General features: G+C 44.8%; 1 protein-coding gene across 3 annotated transcripts in view; it reads left to right on the forward strand.

Moving 5' to 3' along the window:
* Positions 1-13,905, forward strand: part of megf10 (multiple EGF-like-domains 10) — a 293,005-nt gene that overhangs the window by 264,471 nt on the left and 14,629 nt on the right. For all 3 annotated transcript variants that reach the window (XM_070887065.1, XM_070887086.1, XM_070887076.1), the window contains 3 exons: positions 7,864-7,992; positions 10,118-10,354; positions 10,723-10,850. In XM_070887065.1, the coding sequence (XP_070743166.1) occupies positions 7,864-7,992; positions 10,118-10,354; positions 10,723-10,850 (494 nt within the window). The remainder of the gene's footprint in view (positions 1-7,863; positions 7,993-10,117; positions 10,355-10,722; positions 10,851-13,905) is intronic.

Here is a 13,905-nt window from a genome sequence, read left to right on the forward strand (position 1 = left end):
AAGACAGATGGTTGTTACTGTCTGTACAGTTTGTGCTGCCCTAGTACTGCTGCCCCATCTAGTGGTGATATGTTCAACTGCAACTTTAATCAGCCCATTGACTGAATGGGGCGGTTAAGAATTGAAATCAGAATAATACAGCACAGAAGGAGGCCAGCTCTCTGAATTAGCTATCCAATTGATCCCACTCCCCAGCTTTTTCCCCATAGCCCTGCATATTTTTCCTTTAACTGGTACAAATATTACCAGAATGATAATATGCTGATAGCAAAATTATTCATCGTTCCAAGTGCAGATTTGGATGGGTGCAACAACAATAACAACAATAATTTGTGTTTATATTGCATTTTTAACATAGTAAAACGTCCCACGACACTTCATGGGAGCAATTATCAGACAAAAGTTGACATCGAGCCACGTAAGAACATAAGAACATAAGAGAAGGTGTAGGCAATTTGGTTCCTCGAGCCTGCTCCACCATTCAATAAGATCATGGCTGATCTTCATTGGCACCTTCCCGCACTATCCCCATATCCCTTGATTCCATTAGTATCCAAAAATCTATTGATAATACCAAAAGGAGGTATTAGGACAGTTGATTAAAAGCTTGGTCAAAGAGGTGGGTTTTAAGGAGTGACTTAAAGGAGGAAAGAGAGGTAGCGAGGTGGAGAGGTTTATGGCGGAATTCCAGGGCTTAGGGCCAAAGCAGCTGTCGTCACGCCCGCCAATCGTGCATGGAGATAGTGTCGTGTTGGAAATGCACTTCACGAATCTCCCACCTGTTGCAGGCAGGATTTCATGCCCATTACATAATGGGTATCCAGGGTTACCAGGTGCTAAACAGTAAATTTAAAAGATTCAATGAACAATTTTCTGTGGGACAGATCTCCACCAAATTGCCTGCTTTGTTACGCCCAACAAACTGGCGCACACAAGGCACAACAGAGAGGAAAATTGTAATGTCAGTAAGCTTGTAATGTTTGTAGCTCCACACACTGGGGGCCCAAGTTTCCACATGATTTGCGCCTGATTTTTAGGAGCAACTGGTGGAGAACGGACTATCTTAGAAATCGCAATTCTCCACATTTTTTTTTCTGCAGTTCTAGTCAGGTAGAACAGTTCTACTTTGGAACAGAAATTTTTCTTCAAAAGGGGGCGTGTCCGGCCACTGACACCCGATTTGAAAGTTTCCACAGTGAAAACCTACTCCAAACTAAAGTAGAATGGAGCCAGTGAAGATTTTTGTAGAACTGAAAAAACCTGTTCTACACATTAAAAAAATCAGGCGCAGGTTACAAATTAGGCGTCCAGAACGAGGGGGGGGGGGAAGGGGGGGGAAGGGAACTCATTAAATTCTATAATAAATCCTTATTTATACTTATACAAATATTATACAAATAAATCCAACCTGAATAAACATTTATAAGCAAAGAAAAGATTAAATAAACCATCTTCCTACCTGTGTGAAAGTGCTTCAGGCAGGCCTTTCGGGACCGAAGGCTGAACGGGCCGGCCCTAGACTTCGGGCAGGGCCCGTCCCCAGCACCAGATTTACAGGTAGGTGGCGTTGGGTTGGGTCGGGTCGGGGAGGTTCGGTTCGGTGGGGTGGGGGGGGAGGAGAGGAGAGGAGAGAGAGAGAGAGAGAGAGAGGGGGGGGGAGGAGAGAGAGAGAGAGAGAGAGAGAGAGGGGAGGGGGGGAGGAGAGAGAGAGAGAGAGAGAGAGGGAGAGGGAGAGGGGGAGGAGGAGAGGAGGAGGAGAGAGAGAGAGAGAGAGAGAGAGGGGAGGAGAGAGAGAGAGAGAGAGAGGGGGGAGGAGAGAGAGAGAGAGAGGGGGGAGGAGAGAGAGAGAGGGGGGGGGAGGAGAGAGAGAGAGGGGGGGGAGGAGAGAGAGAGAGAGGGGGGGAGGAGAGAGAGAGAGAGAGGGGGGGAGGAGAGAGAGAGAGAGGGGGGGAGGAGAGAGAGAGAGAGAGTGGGGGAGGAGAGAGAGAGAGAGAGTGGGGGAGGAGAGAGAGAGAGAGAGAGTGGGGGAGGAGAGAGAGAGAGAGGGGGGAGGAGAGAGAGAGAGAGAGGGGGGGAGGAGAGAGAGAGAGAGAGTGGGGGAGGAGAGAGAGAGAGAGAGAGAGAGGGAGGGAGAGAGAGAGAGGGAGGGAGAGAGAGAGGGGGGGGGGAGAGAGAGGGGGGGGGGGGGGGAGAGAGAGGGTCGGATCCAGTCCGGGAGCGGGAGTCGGGTCGGGTCGGGGGGCGGGAGCGCGGGTCGGGTCGGGTCCAGTCGGGGAGGCAGGGAGTGGGAACAGGACCGCGGGTCGGGTCGGGTCAATCGGGGGGGAAGCAGGTGTCGGGTCTGGTCCGGAGGCAGGGGGGGGGGGCCGGGAGCGGGTGTCGGGTCTGGTCAGGGGGGGGGGGAAGCAGGAGCTGGCCATGGGAGGAGCCTTATTCACGCAGCCCCAGTGAGGCCATTCAGCCAGGGCTAGGGACTGCGTGCTTCGGGCCCCTCCCACACAGTTTGGCGCCTGGAGCTACTGCACTTGCGTGTCCACTGTAGCGCGCATGTGCAGAGGTCCCGGCACTGTTTTCAGCGCAGGGAAATTGCTCCGCCCCCCCCCACAGCTCGTGCTGGCTGCGCCGAGGGCCAGAGGACCTGCAGGTAGGTGGAGAATATGGAGGATTTTTTTAGGCGCACTTTGTGGCGCGAAAAACGGGCGTCCAGGTCGGGACTGCGCCGTTCTAGGCGTGTGTGGAAACTTGGGCCCTGGATGTGGAATTATTGTGATTGCACAGTTAATAATTAAACAGAACCAGGTAAATTTGCGGAGGCTTCTGAGAGAGCTGCCTGCCATGTTAGGAGCTGTGTGTGCTTGTGCTCTATGAATATATCACATTTGGCGGCGAGATGGGATTTTTCGGATGATTTAAAGCTTAAATTTTGTTGGTGAAGGATTCAGCCAGCTGACAGAGAGACTTTGGAAGTTTCTGTCTTTGGAAAAAAGCTACAAAATCCGAGGTGTGAACAGCTAGAGATTAAAATGGCAGGTGTACTGAGACATTTGGGGGAATATAGACACGACTGGGAAGGTTTTAAAACGTATGTAGATCAGCTAGAAATGTATTTCACTGCAAATAACATAATCGAAGTTCCAGACAATGTAGTCCAGAACTGGGCTGTGTTGGAACGTAAGAAAGTGATCTTCTTATCGGAGGCGGGTCCGGCATTGTACGAAACCCTTGTAAATCTGCTTGTGCCTGACGAGCCAAAGGACACAACTCTTAGAGATTTTTAACGAAGCTGGAGCAGCACTATAACCCCAAACTGTTAGAAATTGCTGAAAGCTATCGTTTCGGGATTCAGAATCAAAAGGCTGATGAAAGTATCAGTGATTACATCGTAGCATTAAAAAAGCTATCGATGCACTGTAATTTTGGAAGCTTTCAAAACCGCACATTACGGGATCGTTTTGTTTGTGGGATGAAAAATGATGCGATCAGAAGGAAGTTATCGACGACGGATGACTTGACCTTTGAGATTGCTTGTCAGACAGCGAGGTCGATGGGCATGGCCGAACAATATTCCCGAGAATTAAATAATAATTACGGTCATCAGTCAACCGAGGTAAATCACCTGCAGGTTCAAGGTAAAAGACGGTGGGGGCCCAAAGTCTCAGAAACTGGAAATTCTAACAGAACGTCGAAGTCGTGTTATAGGTGCCTGGGACAACACATTGCTCAAAGTTGTCAATACTTGAATGCAGAGTGTTTCTTCTGCAGGAAGACTGGGCATCTTGCAAAAGCATACCGACTGAAGTGTACACCAGCTTCCAAAGCTATGAGTCCAGCGTTCAAAGTTATGAGTAGAAATCCCAAGAGACTACATAGCATGGAAGAACAACAACAGGACGAGGAGATGTTAGAGTTACACGTCATCAGGAGCACGAGGTTAATGGACAGCGATTCGGAAAGCATCAAAATCCACATAGATGTTGCGGGATTCAAGATACCAATGGAAATTGACACGGGTGCATCCGTGAGTGTAGTACCGGAATCACTGTACCGCGACAAATTGCATGATTTCCAACTGGAGAAATCCAAGATAGAACTGCAAGGCTACTCGGGAGAGAAAATTCCTATGGTAGGTCGTATCACCGTACCGGTGAAATATAAAGATCAATTTCAGAACTTGCCTCTAATAGTAGTGAAAGGAGACAAGCCTGCCTTACTAGGAAGAAATTGGTTGAGCTCACTGAAGCTGGATTGGAGCAAGATTTTCTGTGTGGAAGCGAGATTTTCACCAATGGATGAGGTTATCAAGAAGTATCTGAAGGTGTTCTGCGAAACGGGCAGTTCGATCCAAGGCTTCAAGGCGAGTGTCAGGGTACAGAAGGACGCTAGATCGGTTCCGTACCTTATGCACTCGAGGAAAAAGTTGAGCAAGAACTCAAAAGACTAGAGACTGAAAACATTATTTGTAAGATAGATCGATGTAATTGGGCTACACCCATTGTTGTTGTACATAAGTCCGATGGTAAGGTAAGATTGTGTGGTGATTATAAAGTAACTGTCAACCAGGTTCTGGAGGGTAATGTCCCCAATACATTGACGATATTGAAGATTTGTTCACAACACTGACAGGTGGTCAGATCGTCTCAAAACTGGATCTTACAAATGCCTACTTACAGCTTGAACTAGATGAGGAGTCCAAGTCATGTTTGACTATAAATACTCATCTAGGCCTATATCAATTTAATAGGCTACCGTTTGGAGTGTCTTCCGCCCCTGCCATATTCCAAGGGGTGATGAAGTTCCTACCAAATTTGGCTACAATATTACATCCACTGAATGAACTTTTGAAAAAAACAGGTCCATTGGAAGTGGTCAAAAGAATGCGATACAGCATTCAAGGAGTGTAAAAGCAAATTGGTAGCGAGCACTATGACATATCTAAGGAGATTAAGCTAGCATGTGATGCCTCTCCGAATGGAGTTGGGGCAGTAATCTCTCATGTATTAAGTAGTGGGGAGGAGAGACCAATTGCTTTTGCTTCACGCACTCTCAGTGCCAGTGAGTGTAATTATGCGCAAATTGAAAGGGAAGCTTTGGCATTAATTTTTGGGGTCAAGAAGTTTCACAAATACTTGTATGGTCGTAAGTTTACCATCGTTACGGACCATAAGCCCCTAACAGCAATCCTCCATCCAAAGTCCCCAGTTCCAACATTAGCTGCAGCCCGAATGCAGAGATGGGCTTTGATTTTGTCAGCATATACATATAATATTGAATATAGACGATCAGCTGATCACAGTAACGCTGATGCAATGTCTAGATTGCCTTCCCCATCACAAGTTACACCCGATAGGGAAGAAGTATTTTATTTTTCATACATTGATGAACTGCCAGTCACAGCTGAAGAGATTGGTAGAGCAACCAAACGTGACCCAGTGATGTCAAAAGTGTATGAGTATATTGCAAATGGATGGCCAAACCAGGTAACAGACAAAGATACACATCCATTCTTCATTCGTAGGAATTAATTATCAGTCGATAAAGATTGTATCATGTGGGGTGCAAGAGTGATTATGCCAAATAAATTCAGGTCCAAATTATTAGGAGACCTCCATGACCAGCACCTGGGAATGTGCTTGACCAAGAGTTTTGCATGCAGTTATTTATGGTGGCTAGGTCTTGATAAAGATACAGAGTACATCGTGAGTCAGTGTACGACATGTCAATCGGTAAGCAAGCAACCACCACCAGTACCATTACAGCCATGGAAATGGCCTCCCAGGGTGTAGCAAAGGCTACATATTGATTTTGCTGAATTAGAAGGACAACAATTGTTCATTGTGATTGATAGCCATTCGAAGTGGGTTGAGGTGTTTCCAATGTGGAAAATAACAACAAGTCAAACATTGGACATTTTACGAAGTTTATTTTCTTCATTTGGCCTCCCTGAAGAAATTGTTTCGGATAATGGACCACAATTTCGTTCAGAAGAATTTGCACAATTCACGAGCAAAAATGGTGTGAAACATACCAAACGTGCCCTCATAAAACAAATGTTAGATCCAAATCCAAGGAAACGACAGATGTCATTGGATCACAAATTGGCTAATTTTTTGATTACATATCGAAATACTCCTCATACAACTACTGGTAGAACACCAGCAGAGTTGTTTCTCAAACGACAGCCACGAACCAGATTCTCGTTGTTAAAACCAAATTTGGCACAGTCTGTAGAAGAGACACAATTAAGACAGAAAGAGAATCATGATAGAGGTAGAGTAAAAGAGAGAAGTGTGAAATTAAACCAGAAGGTGAGAGTGAAGAACCATCATCATAAATGGTTAAAATGGTTACCAGGAAGATATGTGGTCCTCGCACTTATTTGGTAAAGATGTTTGATAATGGACAGGTTAGGTTTGTTCATATTGATCATATTTTACCTACAGACATGGAAGGAGTTGAAAGTGGGAATGATTCAATTATTTCTGACTCATCAGATAGTTTTGATACACCAGTAACAAATATTAAATCCAATGTACTGGAAACAAATCCAGGAGAAAATTAGAATGAAAGTCTGAGTCCGAGTCAGGAAAACAAAGAGCCTGAAGTTAGAGTGAGTTCAAATGAAAATCAAGGAAATTCCGTGGAGGAAAACGTTCCTCAGGATGAGCCTCGAATGAGTTTAGATTTGACACCATGTTTGGAAGGTTCTGTTCGAGAGCGAAGGTATCCTCTTCGAAACAGAAAACAAGTAGTAAAGTTAAATTTGTAAATGTGGAAAAAAATAAGTTTCTATCCTGTTATGTATAAACATGAAAGTTATGTATGATGCTTGTTATGATGGCTTCTTCATTAAGGAGGGAGAAGTGTAATGTCTGTAAGCTTGTAATGTTTGTAGCTCCACACTGGATGTGGACGTATTGTGTACTGCAATTGCACAGTTAATAATTAAACAGAACCAGGCAGATTTCCGGAGGCATTCGAGAGAGCTGCCTGCCATGTTGGAAGCTGTGTATGTTTGTGCTCTGTGAAGATATCACAAAAATCAACCACATTATTTGTTTTCTGCGGTTTTAAAATACATTTCTGGCAAAGCATGAGAATAGGTTAAAAGATAACTCCAGGATTGCAATTTAGTTCATTATTCATAAAATATGTTTATGCAAAATGTTATTTTCCAGCTTTGTATAGAGTACATCCTTGCATGCAGCCATTTTGCTAACTCAGCAATTGTCCAGCAGTGGCTAAGTGGGTAGATTCTTGCCTCTGAGTCAGAAGGTTGTGGGGCTCAAGTCCCACGCCAGAGACTTGAGCACAAAATCCAGGCTGGCACTCCCAGTGCAGTGCTGACGGAGTGCTGCACTGTCGGAGATGCCATCTTTCAGATGAGACGTTGAAGCAAAGCCCGTTTGCTCTCTCCGGTGGACTTAAAAGATCCCATGGTACTATTTTGAAGAAAAGCAGGGGTTTCTCCCTGATGTCCTGTCCAATATTTATCCCTCAACCATCATCATTAAAAAACAGGTTATCTGGTCATTATCGCATTGCTATCAGTGGGATCTTACTGTGTGTAAATTGACTGCTGCAATTCCTGTATTACAACAGTGACTTCAAAAAGTACTCCATTAGCTATAAAGCACTTTGGGAGATCCTGAGGTCACGGAAGGTGCTATACAAATGCAAGCCTTTTTAACAAAACAGTAAAAGCTCACTCAATGATAACACTTGTAAACTTTGTATTAGACAAGTTGGAGGTATTTTCACTTCCTGTATCGTGATGAATGGGTCCTGTGTGACTAAGTATAAAGACTGGAGACTTCCAGGAATGTTTGGTACGTCCTATCTGACCACAGTGTTGATGCCTTACAGGATGTCTATCAGGGACCTATGGTTATGGCTGTCGGCAGGTGTGTGACTGCCTGAACAACTCAACCTGTGACCATATTAAAGGCACCTGTTACTGCAGTCCAGGATGGAAGGGTTCAAGATGTGATCAAGGTACGACGTTCATTCCCAGTGCGGTAGCCGTGCATTGTATCTGTTCACAAGCTTGATTGCCTCCTTAAATCTTCAAAATCAGTGAACCTCTCCCGTTAAAAACCATTAAGTTCAGTATTGAACTCTCAATCCAGCTGTTAATAAAAAGTTTCAGTCTTATCCAAATGCTCAGCCAGACTGCTTTCTGGAAGAGGAATTTTACATAGAAGATACAACATGGAAGCAGGCCATTCAGCCCATCCTGTCAGTGCCAGCCTTTACGCTCCATGTGAGCACATAGTTCCAATCACATTTACCCACCCTCTTCCCATATCCCTTCATCCCCTTTTTCTTCATCCGCCTATCCAGCCTAATCCTGAGTGTTGACACAGTCTCTGCCTCAACCACTAACTTCTGAGGTGAATCCCACAGCCTCACCACTCTCAGTGTGAAGACATTTCTCCTGACCTCTGCTCTAAATCTCTTACATTTAACCTTGTGTCTGTGGCCCCTCATTCTAGACCCTCACCTATTGGAAGCAGTCTGCTTCTATCCCCCTATCCCATCCTTATAGAATTTTAAACATTTCTTTCATATCTGCATTGTTCTAAAGAAAATAGACCCAATTTTTAATTCTTTCTTCATATTTATATTTCCTCATACCAGGCAGCATCCTAGTGAATCTGTGCTGTACCATCTCTAAAGCCTCAATATCCTTCCTACGGTGTGGAGCCCAATATAGTACACAATGCTCTGAGGTCTTATTGTTTTATAAAGGTTCATCATTATCACTTGGCTTCAATATTCTGCACCTTGAGATAAAACCTAGAATTCCATCAGCTTTTTTTTAATGGTTTTATCAGCCGAGGTGCTGCCTTTAATATCCTGTATCTCCCAAATCCCTCTGCTCTCCCATACCATTGAATCTTCAGGTATTCTATTTACCAAAATGCTTCACCTCACACTTACTGACATTGAATTTCATCTGCTATTCTCCCATTGTCTCGCTATCCCCATTGTACCTTCCTTTGGTCTTCCAAAGAATTGACTATATCTCCTATTTTGGTACCATCTGCACATTTTGACTCCACTCCCTCTTGACCTCTGTCCCAATCATGTCCACTCTGTGATGGGAGATCGATGTCTTCCTTGTGCCGTGTAGGAGATCAAGGCACACTGTAACTGAAAACACCGTTGGTAGATTTTGATTGTGGGGTGGGGGGCGGCGGGATAGGATTTTTGGAAAGTTATAACTCTATTAACTGTAGCACATGCACGTTGAAATCATCTGACTTGAACATCTTGGGCTCCATGGAATCATCCTTCAGTCATGCCTGCTGTGTTGGGTTGACTCTCTAGTGCCTGGGACATTTGTACAGCTGGTTTCAATGACTGCTTCATCCCACAATCTACCCTCTGTAAACTTGAGCTCTTCCAAAATGCTGCTGCCCGTGTCTTAACTTGCACCAACTCCCACTCACCCATCACCCGTGCGCTCGCTCCCATCGGCTCCCAGTTAAGCAACACCTTGATTTTAAAATTCTCATCCTTGTTTTCAAATCCTTCTGTGGCCTCGCCCCTCCCTATCTCTGTAATCTCCTCCAGCACTACTACCCTCCAAGATCTCTGCACTCCTCTAATTCTGGCCTCTTGAACATCCCTGATTTTAATCGCCCCACCATTGGTGGCCGTGCCTTCCGCTGCCTAGGCCCTAAGCTCTGAAATGTCCTCCCTAAACCTCTCTGCCTCTCTACCTCTCTACCTAGCTATCTCGCTTTGCTCCTTTCAGACACTCCTTAAAACCTTTGACCAGACCCTGTCCTAATAGCTCCTTGTGTGGCTCGGTGTCAAATTTTGTTTGGCACCGCTCCTGTGAAGCACCTGGGATGTTTTACTACGTTAAAGGTGCTATATAAATGCAAGTTGTTGTTGAAAATTCCCACTTTGACCAATACTCTCTCTGCCCGCAGTTGCTGTATATTGTATATTGGGGCAAAAGAAATGCAGTGGAAAATTCCTACCTCCACCCCCTGCCATCTTCCACCCCCCCCAGACGATCAAAACCCAGTCCAGGAGAGACTGGGCCTGTTTCTGCACTGTAAATGTTATGGCATTTTAAAATCTTCTTCTTTCTCACATTTTCCAGCTGGTGTTATCATTGTGGGCAATCTCAACAGCCTTAGTCGGACTAGCACAGCCATTCCTGCCGACTCCCATCAGATTGGAGCCACAGTGGGGATTGTCATCCTCCTCCTGATTGTCCTCTTCCTCCTGGTGCTCTTCATCATGTACCGGCGGAAGCAAAAGGGGAAAGAAACAAACATGGCGGCCGTGACCTATGCACCTGCCCTCAGAGTCATGAATGCGGATTACACCGTCTCAGGTGAGAAATTCCCAGTGCCAGCCTTGTGTGCCAAATCCTAATCAATCGTTACCATTCATTGTAAAGCAGAAAAATGTTATTGCATAGGAATAAACTTACCTCTTGGACCAAGCTTTTGATCACCTGTCCTAATATTCCCTTGTGCGGCTCGGTGTCAAATTTTGTTTGACACCGCTCCTGTGAAGCACATTGGGACATTTTACTACATTAAAGGTGCTCTATAAATGCATGTTGTTGTTTTATTGTCTCAGTATTGTAGCACATCAAAATGATCTAATTCATGCTTGTTGCCGACTCGGAGAAAAGGTTATGAGCAAAACGGCAAATGTAAGGGTATTTTCTCACTCTAATTGACTTTTTTTTTGTAGAGAATATGCCACAAGGTAATACTGGGAATGGAAACAGTCATTATTTCTCCAACCCAAGTTACCACACCTTAGCCCAATGTGGGAGTCCGCCTCACATCAACAACTGTCAACGGAGCACATCTGGAAAGGTAAAACATATTCCCTGTAAACTAAATTATAACAGTCGTGGTCTGAATTACAACTGGGTGACGGTAACTAACAATTATTAACAATTGTCAATCTGCCAGCACCAATTGGCCTCAGAAATTATAGCAATTAAAGTTTCATGGCCTCAAAGGAACAGGCCCGTTTAAACAGTGGTTAACTTTAGTAGCAGAACAATGTTACATAGTATGTTGCCTGTTACATAGAATTACGTAGTATTTATGAGGACAGAGCAGAGGAGTGGGATCGATTGGATTGCTCTACCAAAAAGCCAGCACAGTCACGATGGGCCGAATGGCCTCCTGTGCTGCATCATTCTATGATTCTATGATTTACAGCACAGAAACAGGCCATTCGGCCTAACTGGTCCATGCTGGTGTTTATGCTCCATACGAGCCTCCCACCCTATTTGACCTCACCCTATCAACATATCCTTCTATTCCTTTCTCCCTCATGTGCTTATCTAGCTTCCCCTTAAATGCATCTACACTATTCACCTCAACCTCTCCCTGTGGTAGCGATTTCCACATTCTCACTACTCTCTGGGTAAAGAAGTTTCCATTGGATTTATTAGTGATCATCTTGTATTTATGGCGCCTAGTGTTGGCCTTGTAAAGTCCTTACTCTACAGCATGAAACCACATGAGGCACATTCTGGGAACAAGGTCACTTTGTGACCTTAACTCTTTAATCACAGGACTCCAAGTGATGACCCTGTGTGGGACCTTCCTTTTTATACCTGTGTGATCAGGTGAGGAGTGTCTCCCACAAGTTCACCCCTTGTGGTCAAGGTGTGCATCTAGGTTGAGTGTATACAGTAATGCAGTGGTGTTACATTGTGGTTACATACATGACAGGCCTCCCTCAATTGGATAACATGGGATAATGCTCCTGCTATTATAAGACAAGTGTGTGTTATCTGACTTGCTATGAGCAATGTCACAGCTAAGCAATTTAAGAAATGTTGAGGAGCTAATGATGGTTATAGCTGGCATAGAAAAAGTTTACATCACAACTTGAAGGTTTTCAGTGATGGTGGGGCTGATTCTCTGATGGGGAGCTTTGGTAATGAGCGGCAGTCACAGGAAGCTCTTGTTGGGAAGTCACGAACCCGCAGCCTCTGACTTTCTTCGATTTGTTGGACTCATCTCATTGAAATTTCTCCTAGCCTAGTTTCGATCACCTAGAGGGTGCAGGGGAGGGAGGGTCGAAGAGGGTTTTTAATCTGTTTTTTCGCCACTCCCAGGAGATCACGTGGTTTAGGGTAGGGTGGGGAGTGTATATATTGTAATACATGAGGCATCGTGATTGTGTGGGACAGCCTGGGTGTACGAGAGCGTCTTTATCTGTCGGTCATTGCTCGTACTTAAACGGCTAGAAAATCAAGACCTGCAGACCCACAATTTTCTGACTAGCACTGTCTTTCGTTATTGTTCCTTCCCGGGAGTGCCTGATCCGCAGTCACCCCCATTATCACCGGGATGGACAAGGAAGATGTTCAGATCAGTCAAGGCAAGGAAACAACAAAAGGTTTGAAACATTGATTGTAACTCTAGTGATTGAGTCTTGGAAGGTTCTTCAGTAAAGTACTTCCACCCGTCTCAGCTGATGCCATATACTTACTGCAGTAGGTACACCTCGCATACTGCAATAGGTACACCTCGCATACTGCAATAGGTACACCTCGCATACTGCAATAGGTACACCTCGCATACTGCAATAGGTACACCTCGCGTACTGCAGTAGGTACACCTCGCATACTGCAGTAGGTACACCTCGCATACTGCAATAGGTACACCTCGCATACTGCAATAGGTACACCTCGCATACTGCAATAGGTACACCTCGCATACTGCAATAGGTACACCTCGCGTACTGCAGTAGGTACACCTCGCATACTGCAGTAGGTACACCTCGCATACTGCAATAGGTACACCTCGCATACTGCAATAGATACAGCTCGCATACTGCAATAGGTACAGCTCGCATACTGCAATAGATACAGCTCGCATACTGCAATAGGTACACCTCGCATACTGCAATAGGTACAGCTCGCACACTGCAATAGGTACAGCTCGCATACTGCAATAGATACAGCTCGCACACTGCAATAGGTACACCTCGCATACTGCAATAGGTACACCTCGCATACTGCAATAGGTACAGCTCGCATACTGCAATAGGTACACCTCACTGACTGCAATAGGTACAGCTCACTGACTGCAATAGGTACACCTCACTCACTGCAACAGGTACACCTCACTGACTGCAATATGTAAGATTTCTAAATCTCTGGCATTAAATTGACAGCAAGACCGATTCTTTTAAAACAATTTGAAATAGTTTATTAAACACACACACACACACATGGACATCTATCAGAGAAACAGCAGTCCGCAGCTATCCTACAGATCTACTTAGCTACAACAGACACAATGCTGTTACAATAAAAAGGTATACGTTACTTCCCTCTGGCAAAGCACAAGCACATGGCGTTCATCCTTGCTTCTGCTGTGGAGGGAGATTTTTGCTTTGCCGTGTGCTAAGGAGAAGAGAGAGGAAGAAGAGACCCAGCAATCTTTGGCTTGAGTTTTTATACCTCTTAAGGCCGTAGTTTCTCACAAAGCCTCAAGATTGGGCCTAGGTTCCAGGGCAGTTCCTGATTGGCTTCTCCTCAGATATGTGTCTGTCTGGAGGGTCGGTGCCATTCCTTGATTAGGTTAATGGCTTTCCAATTAACATCTTTTCTAATTTGGTGAGTTTCAAAGCCATGCTTCCTTTGTAATTTGAGCTCTGCCCAGCCAGAGGACACGAACTTGGGGAAGGTATCCATTTTGTCTCTTCAAATTTGTCTTTTCGTATAATCTACACTTATACATTTATTTATATATATATATATATATATATACAGAATCAATTTTATCATTACCAAACACTTTTATTCTTGCAGACTGGTAAACCTCACTCACTGCAATAGATTCAGCTCACTTACTGCATTTTAATCTAACCTCAGTGTAATAGAAGCACAAGTCACTGGAT

The sequence above is a fragment of the Pristiophorus japonicus genome, chromosome 1 (genome assembly GCF_044704955.1).
Source record: "Pristiophorus japonicus isolate sPriJap1 chromosome 1, sPriJap1.hap1, whole genome shotgun sequence".
NCBI lineage: Eukaryota > Metazoa > Chordata > Chondrichthyes > Pristiophoridae > Pristiophorus > Pristiophorus japonicus.